This window comes from Dama dama, chromosome 19 (assembly GCF_033118175.1).
Source record: "Dama dama isolate Ldn47 chromosome 19, ASM3311817v1, whole genome shotgun sequence".
In the NCBI taxonomy this organism is placed as follows: domain Eukaryota; kingdom Metazoa; phylum Chordata; class Mammalia; order Artiodactyla; family Cervidae; genus Dama; species Dama dama.
Genome location: NC_083699.1, coordinates 66153968 through 66167592, shown reverse-complemented (window position 1 = coordinate 66167592; position 13625 = coordinate 66153968). Strand labels below are relative to the sequence as shown.

General features: G+C 50.4%; 1 protein-coding gene across 1 annotated transcript in view; it reads right to left on the bottom strand.

The window, feature by feature from the left end:
• SH3BP5 (SH3 domain binding protein 5) overlaps window positions 1-3853 on the bottom strand; it is a 76230-nt gene extending 72377 nt beyond the window's left edge. The window contains exons 1-2 of the mRNA XM_061167294.1: window positions 3673-3853; window positions 1943-2005 (exon numbers count right to left, since the gene is read on the bottom strand). Of these exons, the coding sequence (XP_061023277.1) occupies window positions 1943-2005; window positions 3673-3816 (207 nt within the window). The 5' untranslated portion in view covers window positions 3817-3853. The remainder of the gene's footprint in view (window positions 1-1942; window positions 2006-3672) is intronic.
• Between the last annotated feature and the right edge of the window lie 9772 nt (window positions 3854-13625).

Genomic DNA, 13625 nt, shown 5'->3' with positions numbered 1-13625 from the left:
CGCCAGGCTCCTCTGTCCATGGGGATTCTCCAGGCAAGAACACTGGAGTGGGTTGCCATGCCCTCCTCCAGGGGATCTTCCCGACCCAAGGACTGAACCCATGTCTCTCACATCTCCTGCACTAGCAGGCGGGTTCTTTACCTCTAGGGCCACCTGAGAAGCCCTGAATAGATCAGTACTTTGCCAAAAAAAAAAAAAAAAAAACTATTTCTAACTTATCTGCTGGTATTTGGGATCGCAGAACATGAGAAATGGAAGGGGATCTGAAAAATGATTAGGCTCTGCCGTGTGGCTGAACTGTGAGGACACTGAACCTCCACATCCTCCCCTGGAGAACAGGTGGTCCCTGCCTCCCATCCTGCCTACCAGGACCAAGCCACCCAGCAGAACTGGCTATGATGAGGGGAGTTTTCTCTGATCTGTCCAATACCAGGCCCACTGTGCCCCTGAAAGGTGGCTACTATGACTGAGGAAGTGAACTTTTAATTTTACTTAATTGTAATTAAGTTCAAATAGCCACAGGTGGCAAGAGGCAGCCATCATGAACAGCATAGCTCTGGGCTGCTGTGACAAGGAGGAAGGAGGACCCTTGGGGGACTCCCCTGGTGGTCCAGGGGCTGAGACTCTGTGCTCCCAATGCAGGGGTCCAGGTTCCACCCCTGGTCAGAGAACCAGACCCTACTCGCTGCCACTAAGAACTCGCACGTCACAACTAGAGATCCTGCATGCTGTAACCAAGATTCACAGCAGCCAAAGAAAGGGAAACATTAAAAAAAAAAACAAAAAACTTTTTGGAAACATCAAATCCTGATAGAAATGAAAGAGGTCGTGCTGCTGAATGAATTCCAAATGTGAGATTCTAAGAGATTTCAACTGCCCAACCAACAGTCCTGATTCATCATAAGTGCAAAAAATTTCCACACACAGAAGGTACTTCATTTGGGGGAGAAGAGGGCTCACAGATGAACCAGAACACAGCAAGAGTCCTTCAGAAGCAGCTCGGCAAACCAGCTTTGCCTCTCCGGGCCACCTCTGGCCTCGACATGCAGGGACAATGCAGGGTTGCCTGGCTGGTGGATGACATTCCTGAGACCTCCCACCCCCTCACCTGGAGGGACCAGCGGCGGCCCGCCCCTTCTGCTGACCTTCCCTGCCATTCCTTCTGCTACTGACGCAGGCCCTCCCACAGCTCCCAGACACAAGCAGGGGTTGTCAAATCTGCTGGGAAGTGGTGGGAAAACCGACCCCTGTTGAAAAGGGATGGGAGCTAAGTGGGAGCCATGAAGAGCACTAATCTGTTTATTCAGGCAGGAAGATGCCCATGAACTTCAAATCGAGGTCTCAGCTCCCCACATTTTTCCAGGCAGGAAAGCACTTCCGAGACTAAACAGCTTTTCTTTACCATTAAGGTCATTAATATTCTACACCCAAGCAGACAATAAAGAAAAAAAGCAGAAGAGTGGAAGGGTGGGGGCGGGGTGGGGGGGAAATGGTTAGGGCCCAAAAGTCAAAAAAGATCTAAGTGTTTTTGAGGAAACACATGATATTTCCAAGTAGCAATGTAAGGAGTCACCGTAAAAGATTTAATAAGAGATTTTGTGAGCTCATTCATTCTTATCCATTAAAGGGCACAGCTAATTTTCCCCCTTAGTCCTTCTAACTTTGCAACAGACCACGTTAACTTTAGGGCTTAAGAGTGTGTAAAGCCCTTGGTTTGGGCCCCTCTGAGCTTCCAGGAAGAAAACCACGTGAAATTGGATCCACATGTGTTCCACCCACTAGCTGGCCTCAGTGGTGTAATTTACTCTGTCGGGCAGCTTGCTGTTGCTCAACTTCAAGGAGGGAACGCCAGCAGCCACTCTGCAGTTATTAAAACAGAGTGAACCAGCCTGGGGTCAGCAGGACAGAGGCCACCTTCACTTCGGAACCCAGCTTTCTGTACCTCAAGTTCAGTCTCCCGTCTGTTGATATCATCCGTGGATTGATTGAGCTTCTCCAGTTCCCCCTGATGAAGAAAAGGGATAGAAAAAAAGACTTCAGGGATGCATGTCTTTGGTTTCCACTGTGACTCAGCCCCAAAACCTGCAAAATTACTCTGGCCAGTTTGTAGGAAGAGGAACCAGTCCATACTAATTGTCAAGGAAAACAGTTGTGCCTTGCCTGGAAGAACAAATGAATGTCAGCATTTCTGAAAACTTTTTCTTGATAGTGGCCTTTTTGAAAATGACTTAAGGTCCCAGGAATTTGTCTTTTCTTAGAAGGTCAATTATTTATTGCAGGTATGTGCCTTCCGGTAAACCCACCTGTTACAAATGGTTTAGAGGCTAAATCAAAATAGTGCTTTCTGTTTTAGAGCAGGAATTTTGCAGAAAAGATAATAAAAGAAAACAAAGCCAAGCCTAAAGTATAAACTCAATGAAATCATGCAAACCAAGGGTGGAATTCTGGCATTAACTCACTCATAGTTGAGCATTTTTCTGTAGAGAGCATTTTCTTCTCAAACTGCCAATTATTCAATCTACCTAGCTGTTTACAAAACAACTAAAACTAGCTTTAATCCTAATCTTTAAAAATTTACAAGCTAACATTTTGTAAAAAGCGCCCAGCATGAAGTTAACTCATTTTACTCTGCAAACAAAGGATCTTGTTAACAGAATTCCCCTACCAAGAAAACAAAATTTAGGAGACCGAACTGATTTTAATAGAATTCCTAATATGAAGCTTTTCCCACCTGATTTTTATCTTGCTCACCTGCCATAACAATTCAGTTAAACACAACAGCTGAGTTAAATGAGCTTTTTAATAGATCTGCGCACTGAAAAACCAATTAGGTCTCCAGAAATCGCAGCGCATGCTGAAAAGCAGCATTTTGTTACAAGTGACTTATGGAAGAGTAGAAAAATGGGTCTTGCAAAGGGATGTGCTGTGTCTTTTTGCTTAGAGGGTGAAGAGGTTAAGCTGTCACTTTGAGATCTCGGCTAGGAAATTGCTTTTTAATCATCTCCCGGAGACATGGAGGCGCAGGAAGCAGGCCAACCCTCTCGCCTTCTCGCGCGTCAGCTTTGCGCACCAGTTGGCCCTGATTTCTGTTCACACTCGACCTCACTAGGAGGAAAAGCTGGGTTTTAAACCATTTGAGGGCAGCCGGGGGCGACAATAAACCCTCCGGTTTGCTAACAATGAATCGGGGGTTGGGGGGATGGCTCCGGACGGTCCCCTCTGCCAGGTGAGGGCTCCGACCCCCGGGCAAGGCGGCCGCCCCAGGTGTAGGGGGCGGCCGGGGCCACCGCCCCGGGGGCGCGCGCTACGCCACCGGCCGGGCACCCGGCGTCCGGAGGTTGCGCAGAGCCCGCGGCGCGGCAAGCAGATCGGGTACCCCGAACCCGGCGAGGCGCCCCCGCCCCCTTTCCTCTTTGTTGCACGCCCGCCCCAAGCGCAGGGCAAGCTGCGGGCGACCCCCGGATCCCACCGGGGGTCCCGGCGATGGAGTCGGGCCGCGTCCGCGCGGACACCGCAGCCTCCCCAGGAACCGGGCGAAACCCGGCGCTCGAAGCCTCTCTCCCCCGCAGCCCCGGGCCTCCCCGGGCCGCTCCCCTGCGCGCAGGCACCCGGAGCTCCGAGGCGGGCTGAGCGCGGAGGCCAGGGCCCCCGTGCGCCCCCCGCGCACCCCACCTGGATCCGGGGGTCCACCTCCTCCTCGTCCGCCAGCCCGGGCTCCATCCCGGCTTCCTCCTCCTCCTCCTCCTCCGAGTCCCGGGCAGGCGGCGGGCGCTCCGCCGGCCCCTCCGGGCGGTTCCGCCTCGGCGCCGCGTCCATGCCGGGGGCGGCTGGGGGCGCGCGGGGCTGGCGGCCGCAGGTCGCGCCGGAGCCTCCTGGCCACGGCCGGGCGGGGGAGCTGGGCGCCGCTGGCGGCCGCGGGTCCCCGGGCTCGGGAGGAAGTGGGCGCGGTCGCCCCCTCTCCGCCGCGGCCGTCAGCGCCGCCCGCTCCGCCCCCGGCCCGCCCCGCGCCGCTCCGGCTCGGCCCGGCCGCCGGGGGAACCGTGCTCCGTCACAAAACCTCCCCACCAGCAAGCCCGTAGGTAGTGAAATGGGGGAGCCCTCACCCCAGTTTTAACTTAGCAGCCGGAAGAGATCGCCAGCTCCCCAAGGTCGGCCGCCGGGTGTCCGGGTGCTTTTCCCCCTCCCGCCTCTGCCAAGGCGAAGTGACTCCGTGGAGGGAAATTGTTAATCTCTCAGTCATGTCCGACTCTTTGCGACCCCATGGATTTAGCCCCCAGGCTCCTCTGTCCAGGGGATTCTCCAGGCAAGAATACTGGGGTGGGTTGCCTTGCCCTCCTCCAGGGGATCTTCCTGACCCGATGACGGAACGCGGGTCTCCTGCATTGCAGGCGGATTCTTGACGGTCTGAGACACCAGGGAAGCACGGTGGAAGGAAAGTTTGGGGTATTTCCACCATCTGAAGTCCCCTTTAAAAGCTTGTCCTCCGTGACCTTGGACCAGTTGCAAGACTCAAACCCCTGTGTACACTCCAAGCACTTCTGTCCCCTTGGGTGAACCTGAGGAAATGTATCCCCCTGAAGATGTCCCCAGAAAAGGGAAGGGAAACATGTGCTCACATAGACACAAACCGACCCAGAGGGGAGCCGGCTCCAGCTCCAGGGGTGGATTCCTTGTCCAAAGGCTGTGCCGGCCCTGAGCAGAGCTCCACGCCCAAGAAGCTCCACTTGCAGAGTTGTGGGACGGCCCTGCCTGAATAGCTGGGAAGCATGGAAAATCCATTGATCAGGGTTGTGGGCGGTTGCATGTGTGCGTTTAGCCTTCTCCAGGAGATGCGAGTGTTAACCCGTTAATGGGCACACTCCATCCAAGGGGTTACTGACTGAGGAGGTGTGTTGCCCACCCTGAACAGAGTGGGGTGCCAAAACTTGCCCAGCAAACTCAAAAAAATCCAAAGAATAAGGGTCATGTCTGCGCTTTTATGAAATGTCAGGGCCACTGTGATGTCAGGGGAGCAGAAGGGCAGATGACCTTAGCAAAGCAGGCAAGGACATTGCCACTGGCCATTGCTAATGTCTCTTTCACTACAAAAACGCAGAGTGTACGCTCTTTATACGCAAAGGCTTGTGGCCCGTGGGCTCTGTTGAGTTTGGAGGGCAGACTTCCTTGAGAAAGGAGCTTCTTTCTGGGCTTGTCATTAAAGCCAGCCTTGGGAAACCTGTTTATGGTTGGTTTTATCAGAAGCGAAGTTGGGGGGTTACTCCTTGAGCAAGGTTCAACCCTACACACTCTGGTACCGTGGTCCCCCCATCAGAGGGAGCTTCACTGTCTTCTGGAGGTAATACAGGTGTATGTTGTGGGTTTGTTTCTGAACAGGTCATACCTGTTCGTTGCTCTTTAAATCAAGAGAGAGTCAGCAGTTCTTTGTGAGATGTTCTCAAATTCCTTGCTAAGGACAGAGTTGCTTTTCATTTCCCAGTGATGGATGAAGGCAGGGTCAAGATGGCCATTAAGAGTCACTTTGGGGCACAAGAGCCACCACTCTTTCCTCGTCAGCTTGGAATCAAGCCTGTACCTGAGCAGACGGCCCCCAGCTGTGGACAAACTGAGACAGGGGCTAAAAACAAGAAAAGTGAGGTCAGCCCTGATCCAAACGCTTCCTAAGTGGTGGAACCTCATCGTCACCATTCGAACAGCAGCCTCCAGAATACGTTTCTCTTTAAGTTTAGATTTAAGAGCAATCAGTCAATCAGTCAGTCAGTTCAGTCGCTCAGTCGTATCCGACTCTTTGCGACCCCATGAATCGCAGCACGCCAGGCCTCCCTGTCCATCACCAACTCCCGGAGTTTACTCAAACTCATGTCCATCGAGTCGGTGATGCCATCCAACCATCTCCTCCTCTGTCATCCCCTTCTCCTCCTGCCCTCAATCTTTTCCAGCATCAGGGTCTTTTCCAACAAGTCAGCTCTTGGCATCAGGTGGCCAAAGTATTGGAGTTTCAGCTTCAACATCAGTCCTTCCAATGAACACCCAGGACTGATCTCCTTTAGGATGGACTGGTTGGATCTCCTTGCAGTCCAAGGGACTCTCAAGAGTCTTCTCCACACCACAGTTCAAAAGCATCAATTCTTTGGCGCTCAGCTTTCTTCACAGTCCAACTCTCACATCCATACATGACCACTGGAAAAACCATAGCCTTGACTAGACGGACCTTTGTTGGCAAAGTAATGTCTCTGCTTTTTAATATGCAATAAGGTAGTTCAAATGCCTCTATGGGACACGGGAAACGGCTTCTGAACATCAGTGTAGACTTTTGTTGCTTTATTTTTAAAAGACCTGGGCCAGCTATAGCAAGGATCCCAATAAGTGTTCTGAAATTTGAAAAAAGGAAAATAAATAAAGGACAGCATTACTATGTACTTCTATGGATACATTATATGCACATCAATGCATAGGAGAGATCTGCAGGGAAGACTCTACCCAACAAAGAGTGGCCAGCCCTAGAAAGGGGGGTAGGGAAGGGCCCAGGACTGGCCAGGATTGGGGGTTGGAGATGTCAGAGGGAACTTTTCATGTCTTGGTAATATTTTCATTTTTATCAGGAGGATATATGTATGATTATTTGTGTAATTCTAAGAGAATGCATATTGTATTCATTTTCTATTGCTGTGTAACAAAATACCACAAATTTAGTAGCTTAAAACAGGGCTTGTTTATTAACTCACAGTTTTATAGCGGGGAAGGGGGGCTTCCCTTGCAGGCTCAGTGGGAAAGAATCCATGTAATAAAGCAGGAGACACAAATTCATTCCCTGGGTCGGGAAGATCCCCTAGAGGAGGAAATGGCAACCTACTCCAGTGTTCTTGCCTGGAGAACCCCGTGGAGTCCATGGAGTCACAAAGAGTTGGCCACAACTTAGCAACTGAACAACCACAAGTGTAGGCCTGACGATCAGGCACAGTGTGACAAGCTTCTCTGCTCAGGGTCTCCCAGACCAAACCTGGGTGTGTTGACCAGGCTGCAGACCATTCTGAAGGCTCTAAGGAAAAAGTCCTTCCAAGCTCATTCAGGCTGTTGGCTGCATTCAGCTCCTTGCGGTTGTGGGACTGAGATGCCCGTTTCCTTATTGTCAGCCAAGGGACATCCCTGGCTGCTGGAGGCCGCCTACGTTCCTTGCAATGTGACCCCCGGCATCTTCAAAGCCAGCAGCAGAGGACCTCCCTTGTGCTGAGTCCATCTCACACTTCAGTCTCCCTTTCCAGGGGAGCCCAGTCCCATCTAAGGATTCGTGTGGGTAGGTCAGGTCCACACAGGATAAAGTCAACTGTGCCATCTTCACAGCATAATCATGGGGGTGGCTGTCCCATCACAGTCACAAGCTCCCAGCATTTTACAGGAATATGTACAAGAATGGGGCAAAGGTATACTTCTGTCTACCTCGAGTACTAAGGAGGCAAGCCTTATAAGGGGCTTGGAACCCAAATAAATGCTTAATGTTTATTTTGGCTGCCATATTTGATCTGGGTGAATGACTCTATAAAGGATGGGCCAGAATCCCTGGAAGTCTCTGAGAACTTTCAGGATACACATGCGATCAAAACTTTCAGACAAATACAAAGACAAGACTTGCCTTCCTCACTCTCATTCTCTTATCAGTATTCACTAGAGTTTCCTAAAAGTTACATGACACATGATATCACAATAGATTAAATGCAGAAGATATGAGAATCCAGCTATCGACTGTTAAGCCACACGTTAAAGAGATGTGCAAAAATGGAAAACAATGCCCTTGTCACTATATTTTATTTTCTTTTGGAAACTTTTATTTTTCATTTTGAAAGCTAGCATTATCTTTAATAAAATTATTATATTCACATTAATATGTAATAAGTGTGTTCTTATTTTTAGATGAATTCATGAAAGTTTTTTAAGTGGTTCTCATTTTGACACAGCAACCACCTGTAGACATAACCACATGAACAACAGCTCTTTGAGGTCTTCAGTCACTTAAAAAAAAAAATAAAGAAGTACTGGCAATAAAAAGTTTGAGAAACATTGAGCTAGAGGAAACATATCCTCCGGTTGGAGCTATCTTTTTTTATTTCTATTCAAGTGTCCCACTGCCTCCTTCACTCAAAAGATTTGTCAAAAGATTTTCACTCCCAAAACCTCGAATTTGGCCATTGGTGGAGTATTTGGGGCACAGTACATTTCTGCCCATTTCAAGAGCCTTTAAATACAACTTAGCAATTAAAGTGATTGTGATCAGTAGATAAGGTGCTGCTCATATGGGATTAGGTCCTGGGATCTACATTTTTTCAGTTCCTCTGAAGAATCCATTGCCCAATTATAGCATTGCCCCCTTTGGAGAAAACAGATTTTTAGTGCTGTGTGTGTGTGACGTTGGTTTCCAAGGACACAGCTGTGCCTTGCCGGGCTTGGAGGGGTCGGAGTGGTGGGGGGAACACCTGCGCTGCACTCTTGCGGGAAGGGAGACCCCTTCCAGGACCCAAGAGGGGGCTCTGGTCTGGCACTGGGACATGAATCGTCTGAGGAGTCACACAGGCTGGCAAAGCAGGAGACTCTATTGGGAAGGGGCCCCTGGGTGGAGAGCAGGCGGAGAATGGACCCCAGGGGGCTGCCCTGCCTGAGGCTCACAGTCCGGGGTCTCACTGTGAGGCACTTAGTTTCCAGGTTTTCTTTGGCCAGTCGTTCTGACTCAGGGTCCTTCCCGAGGCGAGATGGATGGATTCAAGCTGGAGTTCAGCACAGATGGATTCCAGGATCCTGGGAGGCTGGTAGGACCTATGCGCTGCCATCTCTTCTCTGTTTTTGACCTTTCTCAAGAAACGGCAACCCACTCCAGTCCTCTTGACTGGAAAATTCCATGGATGGAGGAGCTTCGTAGGCTACAGTCCATGGGGTCACAGAGAGTCGGACACGACTGAGTGACTTCACTTTCTTTTCTCACTTTAAATTATTTCAGTTGGTGATCGCTTGTTAGTTGCGCCTTCCTTACCGGAATCTCCTGTTTAAGCTGACTCATGCACCTGGTTGCTATCAGGCCTGGCCAGGGTGAGCAGTTTCAGCCCGTGGTTTCCCTAACAGTAACCAGAGCTGTGATTTGGGGCAGCTTGATCACATTGGTGCATGGTGTGGGCAAATGTGGGGATGGCTGACAACGGAGCAGAACCCCAGGGACTCCTTCACTTGGAGACATGCTCCCTGCTGTCCTCTGAAGAAAGATGCTCAGCCTATTAAAGTTGCTCTCTCCCCAGGGAGCTCACTGAGGCCTGTGGACGGAGAGGCAGCCTCTCGGATAGCTCTGAAGGAACTGCCGCAAAGAGGTAAGGGTGCAGCCGGGACAATAAAAAGTTTGTGCTGGGAGTGGGGGCAGGTGGCCCTTGTGGTCAAACATCAAAAGATGACTGCTAAGCACAAAAGGGGAACTCTCGAGGTAAGACTTTAGTGCTTAAATGCAAGAGTCTGGGTTCATTGAAATGATTCCTTAGATAAGCATCTTCACTACTTAGGGCCAGTATCTCGGGTTCTCTCCACCCGAATCCCCTCGGGGCTGCCTGGGAGGTGGCTGCATGGCTGATGGCTGCCACATTCTTTGTCCACTGGAATGGCAGGTGACATTCTTTGGCCACTGGATTCAATTTACTTTCACTATCTCCTTGCAGTTTGGTTAAACTGGGGGGAAGTAGGCCGATTGTGTCTGTTCCCTGTTAGTCCACTTCCTCAAGCTGAAAACCGTCCTGGGTGACAATGGCAGCCTCTGGGTCATCCCATTTGCCCCTGAGGACAGTTGGCTGACCTTTAGAAAGAAGAGGGAAAAGGGCAGCTGACTGGGTGGGCCTGGGTTTACAGATTTCTCCAGAATGGGTCCTTACTTGTCAGGATCTGGTTTCTTTCATGCATTAACATCAACCTCTCCTTTTATAACCCTGCCTCCTCGCTGGGGTCGTCCCAGCCTCTTCCTCCCTGAATGATAAAGGAAGCAGGTGTCCAGCAGAGAGAGACAGTCTCCCCATCTCGTCTCCCGCTGGAGTGAGTGCGTAGGGATATTTCTATTTCCATGGGTGTGGAGAGGAACTCCAGCTTATGTAATAAACACTCAAGGAAAATCCTGCCGTGTTCAAGGGGCCTCATTCTCCTGTCTTCAGGGGAAGGGAGGGTCTCCAACTGTGTTTAAGTGTTGTCGGCCTTTTTTGTGAAAAGAGAAAGTGACCTTTTCCCCCAAACCCTTGAACAACCTGGGACCAGAGGCCTGAGAGGAAGCAAGGTGGTCTGCTGACCTCATGGAGCTTGGATGGGGATCAGGGCAGAAAGAGGGATGGTCTTGGCTGTTCAAGCCACTGAAGGAGCAGCCTTTCCCTCCTGGCTGCTGCAAAGGGCCCTGCGTGTCCCACTGTGGGAACACGGAGGTCATCCATCTCCTGCCTGCAAAGGCCAGGGTGGTTTTATGGAGAAGACGACATTTGGCTTTGAATGACAAAAAGTATTTCCACAAACAAGAGAGGAAGTGAAGTGAAAGTCACTCAGTTGTGTCTGACTCTTTGCGACCCCATGGACTCTGTACAGTCCATGGAATTCTCCAGACCAGAATACTGGAGTGGGTAGCCTTGCCCTTCTCCAGGGGATCTTCCCAACCCAGGGATCAAACCCAGGTCTCCCACATTGCAGGTGGATTCTTTACCAGCTGAGCCACCAGGGAAGCCTAACAAGAGAGGAGGAGTTTGTCAAAGAAAGAAAGGGCTTTCCAGACAGGGAATACATGGGGAAATTATGGAGGGGCTGGACCGGTCAGTAATAGCAGGAAGAGAGACCATGTAGACCTGGGACACAGGGGAGACAGTGTGGGGTGGTTGGAGGAAGAAATAATCCTAAAGCAGAGTCGGGCAGGTCATCGAGGGCCATGGGTGCCAGGTTCAACCTCTGGACTCTAGACCATGGACAGCGAGAGGCCTTCATTCATTTGTGGATTTATTCATCCAAAGAATATTTACTGAGAACTTCATAGGCCAGAGGTCAGTGTATCACTATGAACAAAAGACACAACCTCCCCCGCTGTCATGGGGCTAACAGATAAGTATACAATATAAGTAGGTCAGGGCGATCAGGACCAAGGGTCCAAGCAGAGGATGGATGGGGAGGGGAAATGGGGGTGCTATTGTGGTTCTAAGGCTCTCTCAGGAGGGCACTTGAAGCCAAGACCCCAAAGAAGTGAGAGTGCAAATCCTGCATCCCTTTGGAGAAAGCACTCCAGCACCTGAGGATGTGCGGGGGTCCCAGGAACTTGAGGAGAGAAAGAAAGATAGTTTGGCCGGGGATGAGGACACTGCCCTTTTCTCAGTGAAATGGTGAGCAAGGTCATCAGCCATGAATAAGGAGGCCGTGGGAGGTGCCGGCCCAGGCCTGGAGGCAGGGTAGAGACTAGGGAGTGGCTGTTGGTGGAGCGGGAAGGTGGGAACCGGGGCAGTGTGTTCTAGAAGGCCGGCTGCGCATGCCCCTCCTGTGGCTGGAGACTTTGGAGACTAGTCAGCAAGGGTGAGTGGTTTTGCCGACCGAGCTTCAGCCTCTGGGTATAGAAGTAAGTTTGTAAGAACACAGGATTTCACCAGGGTTAGGGTTATGCTGGGTTCCCACAGGGGTGGAGAGCAGGGGTGTGTGGCTTGCAGGTAACAGCAGGTGTAAGCGTTTGATGGTGGCTCGTGGGATCTATGGAGAAGGGAATGGCAACGCACTCCAGTATTCTTGCCTGGAAAATCCCATGGATGAAGGAGCCTGGTAGGTTATAGTCAGTCTGTGGGGTCACAAAGAGTCAGACACAACTGAGCAACTTCACTTCACTGATTTTAAAGGGAAGACCTGGGTAGTTTGACGATCTGTTGTATTTGGAAATAGGGATCCGAGTTACCCAAGGGTTGAACCAAACTCTCTGGAAGGCTTCAATACCCTTCCCTGCCACAGCAAGTGAGCACAACTCTCCTGGTCTTCGAGGGTCACACCGGTTTGACTCCTGACCCTGGGGGCCTCCGGGAAACAGATGCAGTGGAGTTTATTTTGGTGGGGCTCTTGGACACTTACAGTAACAAGAATTATATCCACATGGGGTTCAGATCCCGGCTGAACCCTTTCTGAGCTGACTTTGGACAAGCTGTCTGTTCTCTCTGAATCTGAGTGTCCTCGCCTGTGTGCTAAGGGCACCGGTCAGAGACGTGGACATTAAATCAAATGACATTTACAGAATTCCTGGCACACGACAAAGCTTCACTTCATGGGGCTTTCTGTGTTTTTTCTTCCTCCACCCCATGGCTTAAACCTGAGGAAACCAGGTATGTTGTGCAAGAGATTTTTTTTTAAAGTGTTTAAAAGTGAAATTTGCTGAAAGCCGTCAGCAATACGAATTCAGTAGGTTTTTGAGCACCTCTGACATGTATGCACAATTCCAGGTCCCAGTTCGAGCACCCCAAACATGCAGATGATAAAGTCATAGGGTCTTTCTACTTGGCGAGACACACCACCACTAGACTTGTGCCCCAAGGAAGCAGCCGCAGATTTCCTTACTGTGAAATTAAGGCTCTTTCTGCTAAATGTTAATGTCATTTAAGTGAAGAGTCCCTGCAACACAGATTTTTTAAAAAATTATTTGTGTCTGCTTGTTAGCCCCTTTAAAATGGAAAGTGCTCTTCCAGACTAAAGAACGGGTTGTATCCGCACTCATCCTGGTGGCAGCGGTGGGAGAAGCTGACATCAGCATCTTCTCCTGGTCCACGTGCCATCCTGCATCCTTACCTGTCAGAGGTGGCGAGCTGGGAGCTCCTGGATGGATCAAACCAACAGCACGTGTGGTCCAATGGGCACAGAGCTCTCTAGATTGGAGTTAAAATCCAGCAATTTAAATGCAGGCAATACAATAAGAAAATTCGCATTCTCTGGTTTGCAAGAGTCTAGAGATGTGAGGAATGGCTGACCACTTGGAAAGTATATGTTAGCCTCAGAGCCTGGCAGGCCACCCCCGTCACTTTCACAAGCCACACCCTGGCCTAAGGTGATGCCGAAAGATGAGGAAGAGATGCAGGTGCCCTCTGCCTTCCTCTTGCCCTCCCTTCTCTTCCTACCGACTTCAAAGGACTGTGGTACAGGGCAAAGGGGAAGAGAACTTCAAAGCAGACCTCAAACCCTTCAACGATGCTTTGCACGCCTGAGATGACTGGTTCTCGGATCTCAAGGAGCAGCAGAAGCCTGGTCTTTGAAAGGGATCAGGGCCTCCGGATCACAAAGCGTCTGTTTAACTCTGTGGCTCAGTGACATGGGTATTTCGCCTGACTGTCTTGCACTGTGGCTGCTCCCCTCCAATGAGAACCTTTATTGTGTCCTAAATGGAATTAAGCTCAAGTCTCTTGACCTGGATAAATTGAAGGCTAGAGTACTTAGAGGACCCAGGAAAGAAACTTCCATTGTTTATCTCTGGTAGTAAAGGGCCCTGCAGATATTTTAAATGGTGGTGGAATCATGAAGACAGAAAAAAGTGTTCCATTAAAAAGACAAAGGTTCCCTATTTGCATTGGAGAGGCAGACAGAGAACAGAACTTATGGACAAGGGCTGGGGAGAGGAAGAA